The sequence below is a fragment of the Melopsittacus undulatus genome, chromosome 4 (assembly GCF_012275295.1).
Source record: "Melopsittacus undulatus isolate bMelUnd1 chromosome 4, bMelUnd1.mat.Z, whole genome shotgun sequence".
NCBI lineage: Eukaryota > Metazoa > Chordata > Aves > Psittaciformes > Psittaculidae > Melopsittacus > Melopsittacus undulatus.
Genome location: NC_047530.1, coordinates 78,470,388 through 78,491,819, shown reverse-complemented (window position 1 = coordinate 78,491,819; position 21,432 = coordinate 78,470,388). Strand labels below are relative to the sequence as shown.

At 37.0% G+C, this 21,432-nt stretch overlaps 1 protein-coding gene across 1 annotated transcript in view; it reads left to right on the top strand.

Annotated features, from left to right (window-relative positions):
- THSD7B (thrombospondin type 1 domain containing 7B) overlaps nucleotides 1–21,432 on the top strand; it is a 280,685-nt gene that overhangs the window by 196,908 nt on the left and 62,345 nt on the right. The window contains exon 14 of the mRNA XM_005153757.4: nucleotides 2,744–2,922. Within this exon, the coding sequence (XP_005153814.2) occupies nucleotides 2,744–2,922 (179 nt within the window). The remainder of the gene's footprint in view (nucleotides 1–2,743; nucleotides 2,923–21,432) is intronic.

The window sequence follows — 21,432 nt, the reverse complement described above, 5'->3', positions numbered from 1 at the left end:
GGCCAGGTTAGATAGCACCTTGGACAACATGGTCTGGTCCTCATGGCAGAGGGCTGGAACTATATAATCTTAAAGTCTTTTCCAACCCAAATCATTCTATGACTGTGTGATTCTATGATTTTCGCACAGTTGTTGGCTTAGCAACTGACATCTTCTCTTATAGTTTCCATTTGACAACTGCTGTGCAGCTTATCAGCTTCATGGTACCATCGAGTTCCCAATCCTGCAGGGAGTACAACAGGATGTGGTGTTTCCACTCTGCTCCACCCTTCATTGCTCCTCTAGGATAGGAGGATATGTTGCATAGGGACCCATGGTGCCGTGGATCCAAGGTTTCTATAATGCTACAATTTCTGTTAGACCTGTTTTCTCTAATTTCCTTTCTCTGTCATTCCGCCCCCCCCCCCCCCCCATGATTTTCTTTTGGTCAGAAATAATTAAGATACCCAATTCTTATGGCTTTGGAGCTGCAAATGAAAAGGCAATGCAAGGAGATAAAAGGTAGCAAAGAAAAATCAGAACACCATATGGGGATAGATCTGCAGCTTTAGGGAAGAGTTACAGCATGAATTACTAGGGAAATGATTGCAGCTGTCAGGGTGCAGGGAGGCCGCTGTAAAGGAAGAGGGAACAGTACCATCATGAAGGAAAAAAAGAAAAGAAATATGGCATCAGTGACTGAAGGAAAGAACTGTTGTTTCTAGCATGTTTAAGACACTGTTTAGAAAAACAGCATCAGTATTTTTTGTGCTTCTTCTAGAATGAGGTTGTTTTCTGGTAGGGGATACCTAAAGTAGTCTGAAACCTTTCTTGATGCTGACTTCAGTGTAAAGACCAGAACAGAGGCAGCATACTGCTGCTGTGGGTCAATGCTCAAGATGTAACACAGTCCTGGTTTGGAGTAAGCTGCAGAATCAGGTATGGCAAAGTCAATAAATACAGCTTCAGGCTGGAATAATGTTTGTGTCTCAGCCTTAGTGTTTCCCAGTTTTTTGGGGTTATTGTCTGGGAGTTTTAGAGGGCAGTTGCTTTTGTCTTGGGTTTTTCTGGTCTTTGTTGTTTGGGGTTTGTTTGGGGTTTGTTTGGGGTTTTTTCCCTCTCTGCTGCAGTGACTGTCACCTTGATAGAGTGGGGAAACCCTTCATGAAAGAGGAATTGAATGAGCTAATTTGGTATTCTGTAAGTAAGGAATGTAGAAGGAGTATTAAGGCGATGAAAAGCAAACAGAAAGAAGGCATAAAAATGAGAAACATCAGAAATACAACAGGGATGAAATTCAGTTATTTCCATGACCATCGTTTCCAGGGCTGTCAGAGGATCGAAGCTACCTTTAATAAAGGCTGATCTTAGCAGCCACTGACTTTCATGGTCTAACATTAAATCTCTTTTTTGTTTAAATTAAAATAGTACATACAGACATGACAAGCAGATAATAGAAACTTGAGAACGAATGCAGCATGGTAAGCAGGAAGATGTGGGAGTTATTCCAGACTGCCAGCCTGAGACTGCTGCCAGTAATTTCCCAGAGGCCACTAGGATTTGATGACCCTCCACTGCCTTTCTGCCCACCAGGAGCTTCATGGCCAGTGCTGGGCTCTGCAAGATCTCTTTTCCCATATGCCAGCTCCTAAACAACTATGGGGTTGTGCCTCTATGGAGGAATCTTGTTTTTTCCTGGAGTAGCCCTGTTGGATTTTAATTTGACAAGGTGTTGGTCCTTCAGATGTCTGGAATAATGATTTTAAGAGGTGATGATCTTGGAAGGACTTATATATCAAGCTGGGTTAAGGTGTAAAAAGGCTTCAAAATGCCATTTATGAAGCCTAGAATAAGCAAAACAGTTGTATAAAAAGAACTACCAGAAAGAAGTGGGAAGCAGGTTTCATCTGCTTCTCCCAAGAATAAAATCTTCCAGTACCTAAAGTGGTCTAGAAGAACATTGCAGAGGGACTTTCTGTAAGAGCAAGTAATGACAGGACAAGGAGTAATGGCTTTAAAGTAGAAGAGGATAGATTTAGATTAGATATAAGGAAGAAGTTCTTCACTGTGTGTGTGGTGAGGCACTGGAACAGGTTGCCCAGAGGAGTTGTGGCTGCCCCATCCATCCCTGGAAGTTTTCAAGGTTGGATAGGGCTTTGAGCAACCTGGTCTAGTGGAAGGTGTCCCTGCCTGTGGCGGGGGGGCGGGAGGGGGGTGGAACCAGATGATCTTTAAGGTCCCTTCCAACACAAAAAAGCAAAAGCAAAAATTTTAAACTTAAGATTTCAGTGCTGCTCCAGCTGGCAGGCTGCAGGCAGGTCCCTCACACATGTGTGTGAGCTGCTAACAGCACAGTGCCCCCACTGGTTCTGTCAGCTGGGAAGAGAGCCTCTGACTTCCTGCCTATGCCAGCTCTGGAGATAGCTGGCATTATGGCCATAGTCTCATAGGGAAGATAATTACTACCTGTTGATGACCACCAGCTTCACAACAGATACTTTGGCAAGTATGAGTCCTTTATATCAGTCAGTTTTATCACAGCCTTTATTGGACTAAACCAAGCAGAAATTAAATTTAGCCACTGCTGTTCTTTACAAATAATAATACCATAATCTTGTGTTAGGAAAGTGTTGTCAGCCTGCCAAATGTCTCCTCTTTCAGAAGTTCTCATTTTGTGTTGATTACACAGATTGCTGTGAGACAAACAGAGGATCAGAATTCATTAGCTGAGGTGATTAAAACTTTTCTTATGTTTTTGGTTTAGGTTACATTGAAGAATCTTGCACAGTCCCTTGCCCGTTTGATTGCAAATTAAGCGATTGGTCCAGTTGGTCCCCTTGCAGCTCTTCTTGTGGACCAGGGGTGAAAGTCCGATACAAGTGGCTCAAGGAGAAGCCTTACAATGGAGGTCGTCCCTGCCCAAAGCTGGATCTCAAGAATCAGGTGAGCAGCGTTAAATAGCCAAGAGAATTCTGTCTGTACTTAGTGTATTTTCAATTGTGATGCAAAGGTGCTGTGTTGGTGAAAAAATTAAAAATAGGAAATATCTTTGGGATCACACCATGTGTTAGATTTTGTAGGCAGTCCTCAAACTTCTTGATGATTGAGGGAGAAATGCTCATGTAAGAGCATAATTTGACCAGAAACACATACGTCTTATATGAAGAAATATTTATCTCTCTTCCAGAGCACAGGAAGCCCTGGATGAGTAATCCCACCTGGACAGTATATAGGCATCAGAGAGCTCAGGTGTCATGGATATTTTAGAACTTCTTAATTCTCTCTGAGACTATGGTTGCTGCAGAAGCATTTGTTAAATATATATATTGTTGTTTTTAGCAACCTCTTTCAACATAACACAAGTTCCCCTGAACATTAATTTCTGTGTATTCAGTGTTGAGGTATCCCATCTGAGGAAAGTAATCTCCAAACTGCTACTCTTAAGAAAATATCAGCATCTATTAAATGCTACTTAATGCTGTATGCATTTCTACAAAACTAATAGTGATTTCCTACATTGGCTGATTAGTTCTCAATGCTCATTAACACTGATGAAGTACCATTTAGTTTTGCCTGTCCTTTATTTTAGATTCAACTACAAAAATTAATTCGACAGAAACAGTTATGCTGCGGGGATTTCAAATGTATGTTACGAATGTATATATAATACGTTGCATAATATGTGTAGCAGGACTTTAATAATATTCATACAAAGATTTATTTGTGTAGTGGCTTGTAGGTGCTAGAGGTGGCAGATCCAGTTGTTTTTCTGCGCAAGCGTTGCTGCAGCAGTCCTGTCCCAAGTTGCAGCACCACTCTAACACCTGATTCTCAAACTGCCTCATTTTTTTCACTTTCTTTTTTCCTTTTTTTTTTTTTGGTGAGAAACTTGGTAAATACTTTTCTTTTTCCTTATTACTATTTGAAATTCATAGGCAGTAGCCTAACAGAAGCAGCAGGGACTACAAAAATATAAAACTGCAATAAAGTGTATGTTGTCCATACCTCAGTGCTTTTCTTAATAGATCAGACAGATCACCAAAGAGGCAAAATGAAATCCCTCAGTAAGTTGTATGGTAACAATAAGCTCCTTTGTAATGAAAAGATACTGAGGTTTTTACCCATAGACACAGCAGTCTACTTCCATTAAAAGTAAACTTACTGCTATAAAGTGTTACCTATTCCCATACACATTAGATTTGCTAGTTTCAAAAGCCTTTCAGAAGATATTAAAGGAAAGAAGTTGTTTAAACTTAGAAATTATGTCTTTGTATGGTTTATTGGTGCTCTGTGCTTGTAAAGTGCTGCGGCTGGTATTAATCCAAACGTAGTTTGTGCTTTTTGCCACTTTGTTGGGAACACGTCTTGATACAAAACCCACTGAATTCGTTAGGGGGCTTTCTATTGCAGGCTCAAATAGTGACAGCTTAGAATTACATTGAGGTCTGCTTATTTAGGTTTGTGACTTTGTTTTTCCAAGTGCTTTTTTTTGGTTTGGGTGGGTTTTGGGGCTTTTTTGTTTCTTTGTATGTGGGTTTAGGTTCTTTAGATTTAGATTAAATTTAGATTTATAGGATTAGATCAAATGCTATGTATTTCAGAGCTTTTAAAGTAAGAAGAAATTCTTGTGCTAATAAGAAAAATGTGTGTATATACATACATATATGTACAATTAGGTATGCACAAATATACACGTATTGCATTGACATTCTATTCCTTGCTTCCTCAAACACTTCTAAAAATCCTTTGCATAGTTCAGAAAAAGTTTTGCTCTGCATCCGCTGGACTTTGACTTCCAGCACAGATTTAAACATACTGAGGTCCTTAGGCACACTGCAGCATGCACAAGTTGCCTACCCAGATGGTAAACTAAATTAGCTATCCCACTGCTGATTAGCTAAGCTGGACACATATTATTAATTCACTGCAAGGTAGAATGTCTTCTGTTTCCTTTGGTCTGGGCGGTCTTTAAAACCTAAAGCAGAGCTCTACAGATTCTTTACATACAAATACATGACGTCTTAGTTATTTTTATATAAATATTTTATATAAGTATTTATATAAAATACTTGCTTCTGTTTGATATCAGACATGGGAAAAGCTAAGTCATCTTGGTGCTGAGATTTCACTGGCTACTGTGCTATATTGTGGGTTTGCATTTTATAAAGATATTACATAAACTTAGAACAAATAATAAACTCCTCCATGTCCCTTATTATTTTCTATTGTATTTTCAGGTTTTGGTGAGTTGGGGGGGGAAAGGGGGAATTTTTTTTGGTTGGTTGATTGTTTTTTTTTTTTTTAATTATTGCTTCCGAGCTTGGCTATTGACACTGCTTAATCAGTCACTTTGGCGAACTCTCCATTTTCCAGTGTCTTATAATTAAAGCCCTCAGTCAGTTTGTGTCTTTTTTTCATTAATCCAAATAATCTTTGTACCCTGTTCTTGTGAAGGGTGTTTCCTAGGCCTCTTGGCACAGCCCTGTATGGCTTTTTTTTTTTAATGCCTTTCAGATATTTGACATAAATTTAACCAGACAGAGCATTACATGAAACAGTTACAGCAATTCTCTCTTACCATTTCCCACCATGTCTGAGGCCCTGCCAATACAGATATGTTAGCAAAGCTACTGCTTTGGAGAGAGGGGCAATTTGCATGATCAGAACAATTGATCTGATGATGTGATTATTTGAGTCACATAAGACTATCGTCCTAGAGTCAGTTTATCTTGGCAGTAGTACAGCTTGCTTGTGCATTTAGGACAGAACTTTTTAGTATAAGTTTAGTTTCATAATAATGACATATCCTATTGCATGATATTCCATGGGGTTTATAGTCTTAATACCACAAAGGTTTTGGTTCCACAGGGGTTTTGTCTCTTCTGATCTAGAAGCCATTCTTTCAGATGTCATTCTCCCCACCCTAGCCTGTCAAGCAGTTAACTTCTTTTGCAGTGGTTGTGAGATGTAAAATCAGTTAGGAGAATTAATTCAACTTTCACGTGTTTTTTCTCATTGTAGGTGATGAGCTAAGTTGTGCCCTTACAGATTTTATTCTAGGTTTTATTATTTTCTAAGTGACAAACAGTTTGCATGGGCTGTATGCACTTGGTGTACTGATTTGATATAGTCACTGCAGCCTTAAACTTCCTCTGTATTGTTGCCTTGTGAAATTAAAAGATTAATTATAATATCTGGGGGAAGAGATGACAGTATTTTAGTGCAGATCCATGTCATATGTTGAATTACTTTCATTTTGTACCTCTGAAAATTGTTGAAGAGTCGGCTAGCTACCTTTTGCTCTATCTCTTAAAGAAAATAGGTATTGCATGTAGAAGCCCTGAAACTCTTGTATAAGGATATGATTGCTTCTGAAGAACCAATTGGATTATGGGGTCAGCTGGCAGATGTTCTTGGCTGTGCAATGCATGTTAAAAGAGATGTAGCATTTACATTTTTCTATTTCTACTCTTATTTGAGTGCACTTACACAGCATGCAGTTCCTAAGCTATTTAATATGTAGCTCTACATGATGAAAGGTTAAATATGAATTATGGGGAGTTTATTGCTTGAATATTCTTTTATAGGTTTTTATGATTACTACAAGAAAATGCATCTTATTTTAAAGACTCAAGAATTCCAAGGATTATTTTTTTATTGATTGCTGTAATATATATTCTTGTCAAGATTCTCTCTCCTTCTCCTTCCTCCCCCTCTCTCTTACCCAGCCCTGCTAAAGAACAAATATCATAGCAAGTAGTTTATTCCCTTTATATATACACTGTATATATTTAAACAAGCATTTTTAAAGGATTAGGAGCATTTGTAACAGCAGGCATAGCAGGAAAAAAATGTAATAGTTTTTGAAATTTAAACTTACTGCTTTCTTTAAAATGAATATTTTATTCTTAATGACATTTTCCAGTGTTCACTCTAGAATATGAGAAATACAGACACCTTGCACATTATGATTGCAAGTACTTTTCTTGAAATTGCATGCAGAAGTTTAACAAAAGGGAAAAGAAAGGCAGTGGATTTACAGATCAGATCTCTCAGATGCAGGTGTGGTGTATGAATTTCTTGTAACTTTTTTGTAGAAATTGTCTGGTTTAGTCCTTGCACTTCAGAGAAAACAATTATTTTTTTTAATCAGCAAATAATTTCTTAATCAGCAGAAAAAATATTTCAGATTCCTTTTCATAAGTGAAAATCTACAAAATTATAGGCTTTAAAACCTCACCATTAGAATGGATAAGATTGGATGGGCTTGGAGGCTGCTGTTAACTGTAGAAGTCACAGTCTCCTGTGAGGCAAAGCTGGGCTTGGGCTAGAGGTGGAGAGGAGGGTTGTGTGTTCTTTCTCCTTTTCTAAGCTGTAATGTTAGGAAAGGTCTGTTCAGAAAGGTCTTCTCTTTCTTTTTCTTAAAGAAAAGGATTTTCCCATTTCAAAACAAACAAACAAACAAACAAACAACGAAGAAAACCAACACAGACTTTGTTGCATTCAATAGCCATTCCTCTGGGCAGTTTTTGGCTCACATTTGCCAGTCTAAGTCTCTATTATGCAGAAATGCAATTAGACTGTGTCAAAGGAACTTTGCCTAAGGAAGAGCAGTGTGACATGGCTTATCACAGGACACTGGAATGAAACAGTCTGTAACTGTTCTCAAAGCCATAATTTTATATACAATAAAGTTTTGGAATAAGCAACATATAACACTACTCTCTTTTACCTGTTTTCCTTCCTTCAATTTATGTTCTTGTCCTTACTTGCTTACACAAAATACTTGCAATCTTTCATTTATCTTTGTCACCTCTCTGACTGGAAATTATTAAAATAGTATCAATTCTCTTAATTGTGACTGTGTCTGACTATAAAAGAATTCATTTTCATTCTTTGTTTTGCTGTAGTACTTGGTTGTACTATTCCTTTGTGGAAATAAATATATCTTTTATGCCTATGTATGCATATACATGCTGTATGAAGCATTTTCAAAACTGTTAGGCTCCTGTGTTAGAAGTTTAGTTTGAACCCAGTGTCTTTCATTGCTATCACTGAATTAGCTCATGTATATGAGCTGTATCACAATCCATGGATAGTGAGTTGCATGTGTAATGCTTGCGTCTCAGTATCAGAATCTGTTTTTCAAGAATATTGTAATAATGTATTAGCTATAAATAGCTCCTTGTAAAGCACTTCTTTTTATAATAGAGATTTCTAATTTTCAATAATGTCACTGAACATTTTGAGGTGCTAAAAATCTCCTCATCTCACAGATTTCAGCTGCCTGTAGATTATTTCTGCGCCTAGTCCTATACTGCTGTATCAGTAGCGTCGGCTGTGTAAGATACCTTTCTGTGGCATGCAAGGACATGTCTGACCTATATTTTCCTCTGGGTCTGCCTGTCAACACTCATTTGCTTTGTGTACAACTTAACTTTGCAAACAAAAATCCTATTGTTAATCTTGGTGTTACCTTCAGAAGGTCTGATTTCCTCCCACTCTGCTTTAAAGGAAGGAATTACAGCATTAAAAAAAAAAATAATGATAGTTGTCCTCTGATTCTAGTGTGGATTTACAGTGTCATAAAAATGAAAGGGGTTTTTGCCTACTATATTAATGCAGTAGAATTTTCATTGTCACAAAATAACAAGAAGCTCTTGGTTTCCTTACTTTTTTCCTGTGACTGTAACTTTTGATACTGAACAGTAATTTAGTTCATTAAATGAGCAAAAGTAGCAAGACAAATCTGTGTACTCTGAGCACTGTCTCTTCTTCCTGAAGTGAGTGTCTGGAGAATCCACTATGTGGGTGGGTACTGCTTCACTTCCCAAGGTAAATACAGACATTTCCCATGTTGTCCTTCGGCATAATAACCCTATAGCATCTACTCTAATTCCCAGCATATATTAATTTTTTATTCAGCTTCAGTAGCTATCCACACTTGATTTTCATTTCTTCTGCAGGTTTTCTGTTGAGTAAAGAGACATATAAGCATATTTTCACAATTGCAACTCATGAAAAGCTTTAGCTTTCAAAAAAATTGAGCAGTTTAAACTATTTTCTCAGAAGTTTTTTTTTCACCTGCCTTTTTTTTGTTCTCTACATAGCTGTTTTAAACTTCTCTTTAATAATAATGTATCTTGATATAGACTATAATGCTATTTTCTATAATGGTGAGAGTACGTTTGCACTTTGTGAAATTAAATATGTTACAACGCCAGTCTCCTTCCTAGATTTACTTCGAATCCACAAAAATTAGCAGCCTTGTGCTAATTTAACTACATTTTTTTCTGCCTGCTGAAGTCCCTTTCCAATTTCTTAATGAAATATGTATCAAAACAGGACTTTTTGCCTTAAAAGAGAAATATGTTTACATCAGTGGAACTGAAAGTTTACCCATAATTATTTCTGGACCAAATTTCAGATGTTCCTACATTTGTTGTTGAAAATAAATCTAGTGTTTAATATGATAGCATACTGCAAAATATAGGAAAGACAGGAGTTATACCAGAAGTGCTTTGTCCTGTTTATTTCTCTGTAGAGGAGATGGAACTAAATGGAAAATCAGCCATAGAAGGTCAGGTTGCCCAGTGGAGAAAGTATTAACTTTTCACCTAAGGAACTGGAGTTAGATTGGTTTGCGTGATATTTTTTAAGGAAAGGAGTTTGGTTTGTGTTGAATCTCCTGTGGACAATATGTCATGTTGGAGGACCAGCAAACCCTGTATGTCGTAAATCAGCATGACAGCGTCTAACACTGAGACTGAACTTACTCTTGCTTGTCTTTGTCTTAGGAGCAGGAGAACACAAAGGATTGATGCTTTGGTTATTCCTTAGTAGCAGATGTAATTTTTTCCCCCCTGTCCCTCATTCCTTTGAGAAAGTTTCATGTTTTTCTGCAAAGTTTTGCAGTGTAATTTGTTCTTGGTTTTAAGTTCATAATCGTTAAGGAAAGGGAAACGCTGCGTAAGGCTTAAAATAAGGACCTAGCTTCTTTTGTAACTGGAACAAACACAAGAATATTCAGAATAAAAGATGTTAGCACATCTTCACTTTTTCATACGGTAGAAGATGCATTATTTGGCATCATGTTTTTTATGACATGTCTTCATAAAGTCTGAATTACACAGAAGTATCCCTTTTCTTGCTTTTGGCAACTTAAATGAAGATTTGGACATGTTGTCCTTTTCTTTACTGTCTTCTATAGTTCTTTTCTGTACAAAACTAGTTTCCAAAGTATTATTTTGTGGATTACAAAATAATGTTTCCTATAATACAAGAAATGAATGTGGAAGTTTTTTCTGAAATAGATTCTAAGTCAAGTAATGAAATTAATGACAGTAATTTATAGTTCTATAGAACCTGCCACATAATTACTTCAAAATTTTTTGCAGTGTGAATGTAACAAGATATTGTCAAGACACTGAACAGGAGTGCATTAAGCAGAAGGCACCCAGATCTGTCCAATCTAGCAGCTTTTGTGCACAGCCTGAATCTCAGTGCAGATCATCCAGCCTGAATGAAGGTTGAGTTGGGCTGAGTTGTGTTTAGTTGAATTGATAAATTAGATACCGGCATTGGCCTGATTTAGCATCTACTACCAACAAAATCCAGTGTGAGGCTATTCTAGGAAGGAGCTTATAGAAAGCATGTCATGGCAGTCTGGCCTCAGTGCTGATGATGGAAAGACTACAGTAAAGAAATGAGTTTCTGCTCAGCAAGGCAGAGTATCTCATATATCCTTAGGTCAGCCAAATATCTAAGTCTGGGTGTGTCTCATATAGGCCTCTATGTGGAGTTCTGTGTTCTGTCTGCCGGGTATGCAGCTCTAGCTTGGTTAGTAATTAAAGTTTTGGTCACTTTTTTTCATTTTTCCAGAGCACAGCAGAGTCTTTTAGACAGACTGAATTTTCTCACTGATTTATTGCAGATTCTGTGTGTCCTCAGATTAAGGTGGGCTGCATACCAGTGGATGTCTTTATTCTAAGAGGAATAGAGTTTGTTAAGCATGGTCTGACTCACGTGCATGCTGTGAATATATTCTAAGCACTCAGAGCATGGAATTCCTACTTTCTGACCCTCCTTTATGAATATGTTTGAGCAGTAACTTCATTTCCAATTATTTTCTCATATTCATGAAGATGCCCTATATGAATTCATCTGTCAGAGCTACTGAGAAGGCCAGGAACACTCAGGCACCTCTTGCATAATGGTACTTAAAATAACCCTCATCTTGCTTTCTTAAAGTATTTAATATTGCTGTGTTGTTCTGTCTACAGCAGTTATCATTGATTAATACTTAACAAGTGTTAGTATTTTTTCTGGTGCAGGCATTTCGTCTGGCCATTGCCCAGAAATTGTACCCATATAATTTGTTCGGTTTGCTTTGTTTTATGCACTGTAGCTGACTGATAGATTCAGGAATGGATTTTTTTTTCTTTTTTATGTTGTTTAATTGGTTTCTTCCTCCAAAATAGCAGAATAAAAGTGCAAATGACCTTCTGTACTCCTGTTGATCTCTCCTCACATGACTGGAAGGATTGTGCCAGACTTGCCATCAGCTAAATATGTACATTTGAACTGCAAGTTGAATACATGAATTTTACGTCTTTTTTAGGTGACAGCATCAGGATTGTCAGCATTACCAGGCTGCTAGCTGGAATATAAACCACTTTGAGTTTTTGGATTTCGAGACCCAATTACAGCTTTCTGAGCAGTTGTCAAATACAACCCCCATGTCAGGAAGGTCTGTTGTTTGGAAGGACTGTTTTCTAGAAGTTGAAATTCATTCTAGTCACATGTAGGTTTGGGGAAAGAAAGCAGAAATCAAAGCTGTCTCCCTTGTACAGGTGTCTGGGACTCTCCGTGCCTTCTGAAGTCACTGTTTTAGCAGAGACACTAAGAAAAGAGTTGCAAATATGAGTTTGCACAAACTCAGCTAATTCTTCATCATTACTGATAATTGTGTCACATTTTTGTGTTGTAAATACGTGTTACAACTATGGGCACCAGTAGAGATACTAAACATGAGCAGACTTTTATGTGTGAACGAAACGCCAAAGGATAGATTCTGTTTCTCCAATATGATGTATATTCTGTCCTGTCTAATTTTATTTACTGCTTCTCACTTGAGGAGTACATAAATCAGCAGTCCTGTGCAGTCTGTTGTGATTTATTGCTTAATTAAAAGTTATGAGGGCTTTTAATCCCTCTATAATTTATATTATTTTTGAGTCAGCTGTTTCCTATATTGTAACTTAACTGGGAAACTTGTATCACTTTATGAAGGGAGCGTTTTGTGAGTTCTGGTATTCACTGACAGATGAGGCGTACAACGCCATCTCAGATGTTCCAGATTGACTTTGGAATTCAAACTCAGAACCAAAGATAATTAAATATTAGTGCACTTAATAAAGTTTACTCAGCATCGATTATCGTTTGATGGCAAATGCAGTCTATGTGTTTGCTAGAGTTACAGACTAATTTTAATAGTGATGAGACTCATTTGTGGTTTCACAATAAACAGATGTTAGCTACACTTTAATAATTTAAAGAGCAGGCTCAAAATGGTTATTTATGTTTTAATGGAGAATTAATTTGGCTGCAGTATTGAACCACATGCTGTTGTCAAAACAATAGAACAACCAGTTTTAATGGATTCTTTTAGTCTGGTTGTTGGATGTGGGTTTTGGCTTTTTTCTAGTTGGTAGGTTACTGTTGTGTATTTTCCTTAATTAAGGTTATAAACAGCATGTATTATAAAAACAGATTTTTCTTGTAGGAATTACTATTGAAGAAAAAATACGATATACAGACTTCAACTTTTGTAGTGATAGCAGAGATGGCTGGTTTGGGAATTTCTGCAAAATGTGAAAAATTTTAATTGAACAAGTTCTGAGTTGCAGGTTTCAGAACACTCATCTGATTTGAACTTAGGTTTATCTCTTTCTTTCTCAAATATTATTATTAATTGAAAACATGCTAGTTCCATTAGCAAAGCTTTGTCCTATCCTAGTGCTATGATTTCAGGAAAAAAGATTTGATGTCTGTTTGGATTTCATTGGTGGTAAAGGAGTTTTGCCACTGTTTTTGTCAGGAATAAGACTTTCATATACCTGTGAGTCAGCTGCCCTCTGTTGGTTAGTTCAGCTTTGCTGTAATTTCATTTGTGCTTCTTGTAACTTCTGATGGGATAGACAGTAAGAGCCTTCCCCGAGTCGCACCTGCTGGTTATGTGTTTTAAATCAGTTGAGTTCTAACAGTAATCCACCCCTGTTTGGTGCAAAAAGTAACCACTGCAAAAAAGATCAACTTTGCTTAACCTTACTTTTAAGATTTGGTTTTTCTAAGTAACTTCATATATAATTACAGTGTTGTCACTGAACAGTCGTAATTGTTTCTGAAACAAAAGCTTTTTCCTGATTTTTTTAACCCTTTTCTTGACAATAGTATTTTACTATCTTTAATAAAAATAGTGAAATTTTACTTGATGAAAATGGTTAGCTATGAAGTCATGTAGCTAATGTCCTATGCCACATTAGATAAAAACTGTAGATGTCTTTTGGATAGTCAGAAAGATTTTATCCAGGCTATTCTGCAGGAGTTTGTGAAGTGGACAGCTGTTATTAATTAGTATGAACTTTGGCAATTAGAAATGCTAAACCAAATAACATGTCAGCTCTGCTGGTCAGTCTGCATTCAACAATTTATTCAAACATCTGTTGAGTTTAGGTGTTCTTTATGCTCTTCTAAGTTAGTTTTAAATTATTACTTTACTGAGTAAAGATGAGAAGTTTTCCTTTTTTAGAGTGGCAATATGAGGTTCATGAACTTTCTAATTGAATACCAGGCATAAAGATCTTTTCATTATTCTTCTGAAGAACCTGAGTAAAAAGAGATGTAACCTGGTGTAAAAAAACTGGTGTAAAATAGTAAAGTTTAGCAGTCTTTTCTAAGCAAGACTTTGAAAAGACCTAGTAGTCATATGCTATTTTATAATGTATTTTTATATATATCTGCTCAACTGGTGAAAATAATATATATGTGCTGATGCTGTTACACAGTGTTCTATTTAATACATGGAGTCGAGATTTTTCATTCAGTCTTCAGTGTATTAGACCTATGCTCCTTGGTACATACGTTCATGTAATGCAGCTGCAGTGGCCGAACTTCCCTGAGGCACCTCAGTTGGTTTTGGTTTTGGTGGGAATGCTTAGTGCTCGCTAAATCCAACATATGCCCTTTTATGAGTCTGCAGGTTTTCAACATTTCTTAAAATAAATCCAGTCTGTTGCTTTAATTTACATTCACTGTGCTCTCAAGTGGCCATCTGGAACATATATTTGTATATGTAAATAATTCTTCTGACAACTAAGTGGTACTATCTTTGCTGCTATTAATCCAGTTATTAAGGAATTACTCCTTTGTAAGTAGGGATCTGGACCTGGATCAAAACATTCATGCCAAAACTTGAAGCATCTTGTACATGGTGTCCTCTTCGACAAGTTAAATCCTAGTTTTAAACCCAAATTTTAAAAGCAAATTTTGATGTAAAAGAATAAAAATAACAAAAAAAAAAACAAACAGGCTGCCACTTTGGAGCCTAATGTTTCTAAATGCATGGGCATTTATTATTATTTTTTTTTATGTTGCTTTTCCCCAGTTAGTAGCTGGATGTAAAGTTGCAGAGTAAATAAACAGATTTATATTTGTTGGAACACAAACATCAGTGAGTACTTCAGCAACTAGAGTAGCAATAGATATTCATTAGAAAATCCATCAGAGAAATTAATTATAGTTTGTCTTGTTGAGAGAATGGAAGTACTTGGTCCCTGTAAACCAGATATTACCCAAGTGATCAGGTGGGCAGAGAAAACAGGCTTATGGATAGCCTCACAGGTGAGTAAAATAATAAGAAAATATTAATTTTCTATTCTGTGTGTTCCCAGAGCAACCATTGACAAAACAACTGGGTTTTTTTGAGAATGAGATATGGAGGATTGTATCTTACAGTGCACAGTACGTACACAACTCATCAGTCCTGAGAAAGGAAAGTAATGATTAAACTGAATTGGATTAAACATTAGCATATAAAAGAGCTTTTTCTTAATATTCATTTCAGGTTAGTGTTTGATAAATGACTTGCAGATTTTCATCAGCATTCTGATGTCTTCATTTTTGCATAATAAGTATCCTCTCAGGAGTTGTATGCAAACAGCAGCGTTTTCAGCCTAGTTAGTTATCACAGAGGAAATTCTACGTACAAGTTGTATTTGGGTCATGTCTGCATGCTAACCTCAGAAATTAATCTCAGCTAGAGGAAGAACAAATGTATTTTTTTTTAACTTAATTCCGTTGTTTTCACCCTGTCAGCCCTGATGCAGCATACCACAGGTACCTGAGAGCTTAGTGAGGGAAGTCTCCACAGATGATTTCTTAAGTCCATCAGATAACACTAAAAGGTTTACTTGTTTTGGAATAAAATACTAATTCTAGACAGATTGCAAAAAACAAACAAAAAAAAGAAAGTCCTTTCTAACAGGTCACACTGCCTGTTACACTGCAGAGACCTTGCAACACTGATTCTATACACCTGACTTCTATGCACCTGAATGAAAATTCATTTTTGATGAAATCAAATGAATAATCAGGGCATGACTGGTATTGGTTTTTGAATTGGCAGTATGTTTTAAACTGCGGATAAGACTCTTTTTTCTTTCCATTCCTAATGATATTAAGGGAATTACGACATCTTCATGCCTGGCTGTGCAGAGCAGCATCAAACAATAGTAATTCTTGCAACACCACATGTCAAAAGGCTGCCCTTTAAGCTCAGTTGTGAGAAGTTTGGGTATGGATCCAGGCTCTGCATGGCTTATTCCTTCCTGCCAAACCCCCGTAATTCACAGTAAATTGTCTGTGCCCGAACTGGTGATCAGTACATTGTGAGAGCTAGGATGTGTGCTCCAGCTGCTATGTGCTGCCTGGCGGCTGTGTTGCCCAGCCGGGTGGGGTTTATGGCAGCTCTTCACTTCTGGAACGTGCCCATAAATCCGTGGTTGATTGTGTGGCAGCAGATGCAAACACCAGTTTTATGTCCTGTCTTCCATGGAGTGTTTTACTAACTACTGTGTTATTCTAACCAAATGTCTCCGGCCTAACTCTCATCATTTAATTAAATAAAGGCAAATTCCAATTAACTTTTAAGACACCTGGAATTGGCTCTGTTTTTTTAGAAAGTAGTATTAATTTACATAATATTTCTCTTACTTCTGTCTATTCAGCAAAGACAAGACCTTTGATCCAAATTGTATGTAAAGCCCTAGAAATGGACCTCCCTATAGAATAGTCAGTCATTTCATATACCAGAAGTTTGCATATTTTGACTGAATTGTGATCTAATTTGCAGACTGGGTAACAGATGAAGTTTGACTCTAAAACCAAATTGATAATTTTTTTGGCTAGAACCAATGTTTATCAATTGAATTAATAATGAAAGGAGCAGTCAGTCTCCACATGCTTACCTGAAATGTGTCCAATAGTATTTGCAACACTATTTGAGCACATTTTAAATCATGAAATAAGGAACATTGTTTTTTTTAAAAAACTTTTGTCTGTTGCAAATGGGAAAAGCATGAAAGTTTGGAGCATGTCTCCAAGTCACATGAACGTGAAATGTTCTGTGGATTTTATTGCAAGCTTCTAAGGGAAAGGAGTATGCTTCCCAGGAATGAATTACAGCAGAACAAGGTGAGCCCAGAATAACCTGAGATAAGAGGTTATAATTCTATTTAAAGTAAAATAAAAGTATTGTCAGAGGTCCCTGCTACATGCTCCTTCAGTTTAAATTGTAGCTTCAGTTACAGTACTATCCCTTCAGTAAATTTTCTGGGAAAAGAAAAACCACATCTATTTTCATTTTAGTTATGTTATGTAACTCTCCATGTGTAAATAGATTTTGCTTAGGGAAGACCTTTTCAGTTTCATCATGTAAAAGTGTTGCTGGTTTTATTGTTGTATTTGATATGTGTAAGGGTAATTAAATCATGAAAATTAACCTATATTTCCTAATTTGTTAGGAGGTAAATTCTTCCATTAAGTAGCTGGCTTTTTCGTATTCCCATTAAATTCATTTGATTAAAACTCCTAATGGCTTTTATGGAAACCAGAATATACCACTTCTGTGATGCTTCTATCTGATTTCCCGTGCCAGCCTTACTTTGTTCCTGTACCTGAGCTATCAGCACTCAGTGTTACAGACAGCACTGAGTAGAAACAAAGAAGCATTTTTTGTCTAGCGGCAGTTACTAAGAACAAGTCTGTTGTTATTTATTTGCATTTTTTTAAATTATATTTTGTAATAAGCCATAAAACCCAAGAGTAATAGCTTTACACGAGTCACTGCTTAAGCCAATTTATCTTTACTTTGATATTTCAGAACTACCTAAACCCAGTTAACAACTGCTAACGACAAAACCCAGTTCATTACCTACTTCCAGTCAAAGATCACTTTTTCAGTGGTCTTGAATTTAATTTGCATTTAATTCGAGGTTTCATTAAGTTAATTGTCTGTTGGTTCACTCTTCTAATTGAAGGTTTGCCAGAAAATTAATGTAATCACCCATGGGAAAGGGGAGGTGCAGGTATCGCACTGTCTTATTCCAGGTTCACATGAGAAATGCTCATGGTATTTTCACAGGACACAGGACTTACTTCTCTGTTTCAGTCACAGAAATTGCAGGCAACTGTACTGACCTGTTGAAAACATTATTAAACTCCGCCATGGCATTAATGATCTGCATTACACCAGTGAAAGCACTGTCCCAACCTCTCCTGTTTAAAAACCTTGCCATTTCCAGGCTGAGTGGATGGATGTCTTTTCCTGTCTCATCTTTGCTGAAGTTTTTGTTAGTACTAAAAGCTCTGCCCTGGTATTTTCTTGCCCTGCAGACTTTATAGGGAGAAAACATCTCTATTCTGTAATGATAAGAGAGCCATACCTCATAGCATTCTGTTTCCAGATATATCAAACCCTTTTAGCTTCTTATTGCAAGGTGGTAACTTTATTCTCACAATCGCCCTGAAGTTTCTCTTCTGTATTTGTTTCTGTTTGAATCGAGGAAACTAAGGTTCTGAATTTGTACACACTGTACTAGAGAGGGTCTTAGCATGGCTTTGTAAAACACTGGTAATTGCATCCTATCTTGCAGGGACATTTGAGATAATACCTTCCATGGATTGCATTTTCTTCTGTTTTATCTTGCAGCCACATCACATGGTGTTTCATTGTGTGATGCCCCACTGTAGTTTCTCAAGGCTGAGTTTTGTTTTTGTTTGGTTGTTTTTTTTGGTTTTAGATTTTGTTTTTTTTTTTTTTGTCTTTGAATATGTGATCCGTACTATTAAACTGAAATCTCTCCCTGGTACTGTGGCTAAGGTGCCATGCAGTTCTTGTTCCACACCATCCCAATTCTCTGTGTATGAAGATGTCACTTAGCTTCTTGTCTTCAGTAAAATTTTAACAGGACTATAGCTATTTGCGTGACAGTATAACAGGTGAATTATTAACCAAGCCTGGCTCTAAGACCAGTCCCTCAGCAGTGATGCTAATAACTTCCCTCCAGCCTGACATTCCCCATTTAATGTTGCTGTTACTGTCCCACCTCTAGCAGTTTCTGGCCAATTTAAAATTTTTGTACTAATCCCCCATCTTCTTCAATTTACCTAATAACTTCCCAGGTGACGTGGTGTTAAAGCTTTACCAAAATCAGACAGCTGAGATCGATTTCATTTCCTTTCTCTCAAAAGTGAGTTTTCTTCTCTAAGGAAGATGTCAGATTAGTGTGCCTTACCTGAATTAAACACAGGTGATATTTTCCCCAAATTCTCCTAGCTTCACTGGCTTTGATTACTCTTTCCTTAAAAATTGTTCTAAAGCTGTGCTGCTGCTGAGCATAGAAGAAAGGACTTTAAGTTGCTCTGATATTTTTTAACATATCGTTATGACATTTATTATTTCTGATTGCATGATGCTGTTCTTGTCTTGCTTGATTTATTTAAACTTGCTATCCCACATAAATTTTCACATGCCAGATCTTTCTGGCATTTTGTTTCTTGAGATACGTGTTCATCTCAGCTGTGATAGTTTCCGCATGGTTATCATCACTGACTGCAATGAGAATTGAAGCATGTATTCATGTAATTTGGAGTTACCTGTTTTTTTTTAAATCTGTACTCCAACCTCACTGTGTAGTAGCTCTGCTTCTTCACAGGTTATCTCTTCATGTGGCCAACGCATCTTTCATTGCTTTTTTTAGTATCTTCTGAAGCAGCTCCTTTGGCTGGACTTTCGTAGCTGCCCCTCACTGTGTCTTCCACTCTCCTCCTCAGCCATTCCTGAGCTTTAAGCTGGGGCTTCTCTCTGTGATTTCTTCATCTCCACATGAACTCCATTATCCCCACAGGACTTGCTCTGTCCATTAGTCTCCTTGGCAAGTGAGCACCAGACACACTGCCTTTGAGTTTTTATTTCTTACTTGACATATGGATCCCTGTAAGTACTGCCATCTTTGACTGAAAAACTCTGGTCTCCTCCAGACAGATCTTTCAGCCTCATGATTAGTGACTTCCCAGCTGATTCCCTTGCTTGGTAGAGGTTCTCCTTTTAAAGCCAAGAGCTGTGGCTGAAAATGCGAGCCTGCCATTTCCCAAGTTTCTGCGAACATCAGTGATTAATTTAGAATCAGCATATAATCACACACTCCACATTTATTTTTATAACCAGCTCTTTTATTCCTTTTATGTATCAAAAAGACACCTAGAATAGCATCACCTTCTTGTTTTAGTGGCTGAATTAACCTGTCAGTGACTGCTTTTGGGAATATCTAATTCTAATATTATTATTAGCAGCAGCATTTCTTCTCCAGTACATGAGAAGTCTTGTTAAAAAATAGCTCTCTAATAACATGCTTTTATATTAAAATCCAACTCCAGGGGTCTGTGGCATGTTACCCGCCAGCATTGTCACAATGGAACCATTACAGTGTTACTTTCTGGTCCCTAGATAATTTCAGCCTGGTTTGGATAAGGTTCTTCAATAATTTAATTCACTGAGTCTCTTTTACCTCTCACTCTGGTGAATCTCCATGACATGAGTTAAGTCCCTCCTGTTTTATATGCAAGTAAGAAGAAATTTAAGTTAGCTAAGTGTCATCTTTATATAAAGCCTTACAGAGTTGTGCTGTGCTGCTTTTCAGCAGGTCGTGTAAATGTTTGTGTTTATTTCCTGATGCTTGAATTGTATTTTGCTGGGAAGAGTTTAGATTTTCAGTAAAACAACTAAAGAAGTATGTTAGTATAGTGTATCCTCTTTGTTCTCTGAAAATGTTCACCTTTGGGGAAGCCAAGTGTGAGTTTAAAGATAATAAAGACAGACCCATGCAAACAGTTTTCATAAAGGTCTTCATTTATAAATAGTGTAAATCTAGGACACCTCCTCCCTCTTTTTTCCTGTTGTAAAATACCGTTGTCATTTTTTCCCCATTTACCCCCCAAGCTGCTGAACACTGAAAGGTCAGGTTTGATAGACTTCCTTGTGAATACGTAGCCACAGAGTAGTACCAAATAGACAACATCAGTGGGAGTATCCCTGTTCTGTCTCTCCTGTTTATCCCAGATACACTTAAATGGCAAATTATATGCAGCTGGAGCCATTGTTCTGTCTGCATATTCATTTCTCCTCTGGTCTTTTACCTCAGATTCTCGTTAAACAGCCCAGTCATTTTGTGTGGTGATGGGTTTCAATAAGGACACTCATACACTAAATTTGAGATACACTCAAAGAGAGCTTCAGTGCTAGTAGCCATGGCATTCCTGAAGTGAGTGCTCCAGATTGGATAACAAGTTAGAAATAGGAGAGATCATAATTAAGAAGTGGTTTTTTAAACTATCAGTGTGCTACCTAACAGTTACACTTTTGTTCTTCACCTTAAAGGAACTTTTTTATCCTTTAAACATTAGGTAAAAGCCAATTTCAGAGGAATATGTGCATCATTCCCAAGAGAGAACCTATGTATTGTAATGCTGCTTATACTGAGTATTGGAGAGACATTAAACTATTTTGCAAAGCTAACAGATACACCCTGATAAAATGCATCCAGATCCTTACCTAAACAACAGATGAGAAAATCTGATCAGATCAGACTGTTTTAGATAAAAAACTAATGAGCATAAAAGCTAAGTAATGACTGCCAGATTGGATGCATTGTTTGTATGGTGCTTTGGGCTGAAAAGTGGCCATTTATATGATATGTGATGATGACAGCTTTATTAAAAGAAGCATTGTTTTGGTCCCAGTACAAATATCACAAGTATCCAAATCTCCTGAACAACTGCATTCTCCTTTTAATTTGCAATTCCTTTTATTCTTCATGACTCTTCTAAATTAGTGAA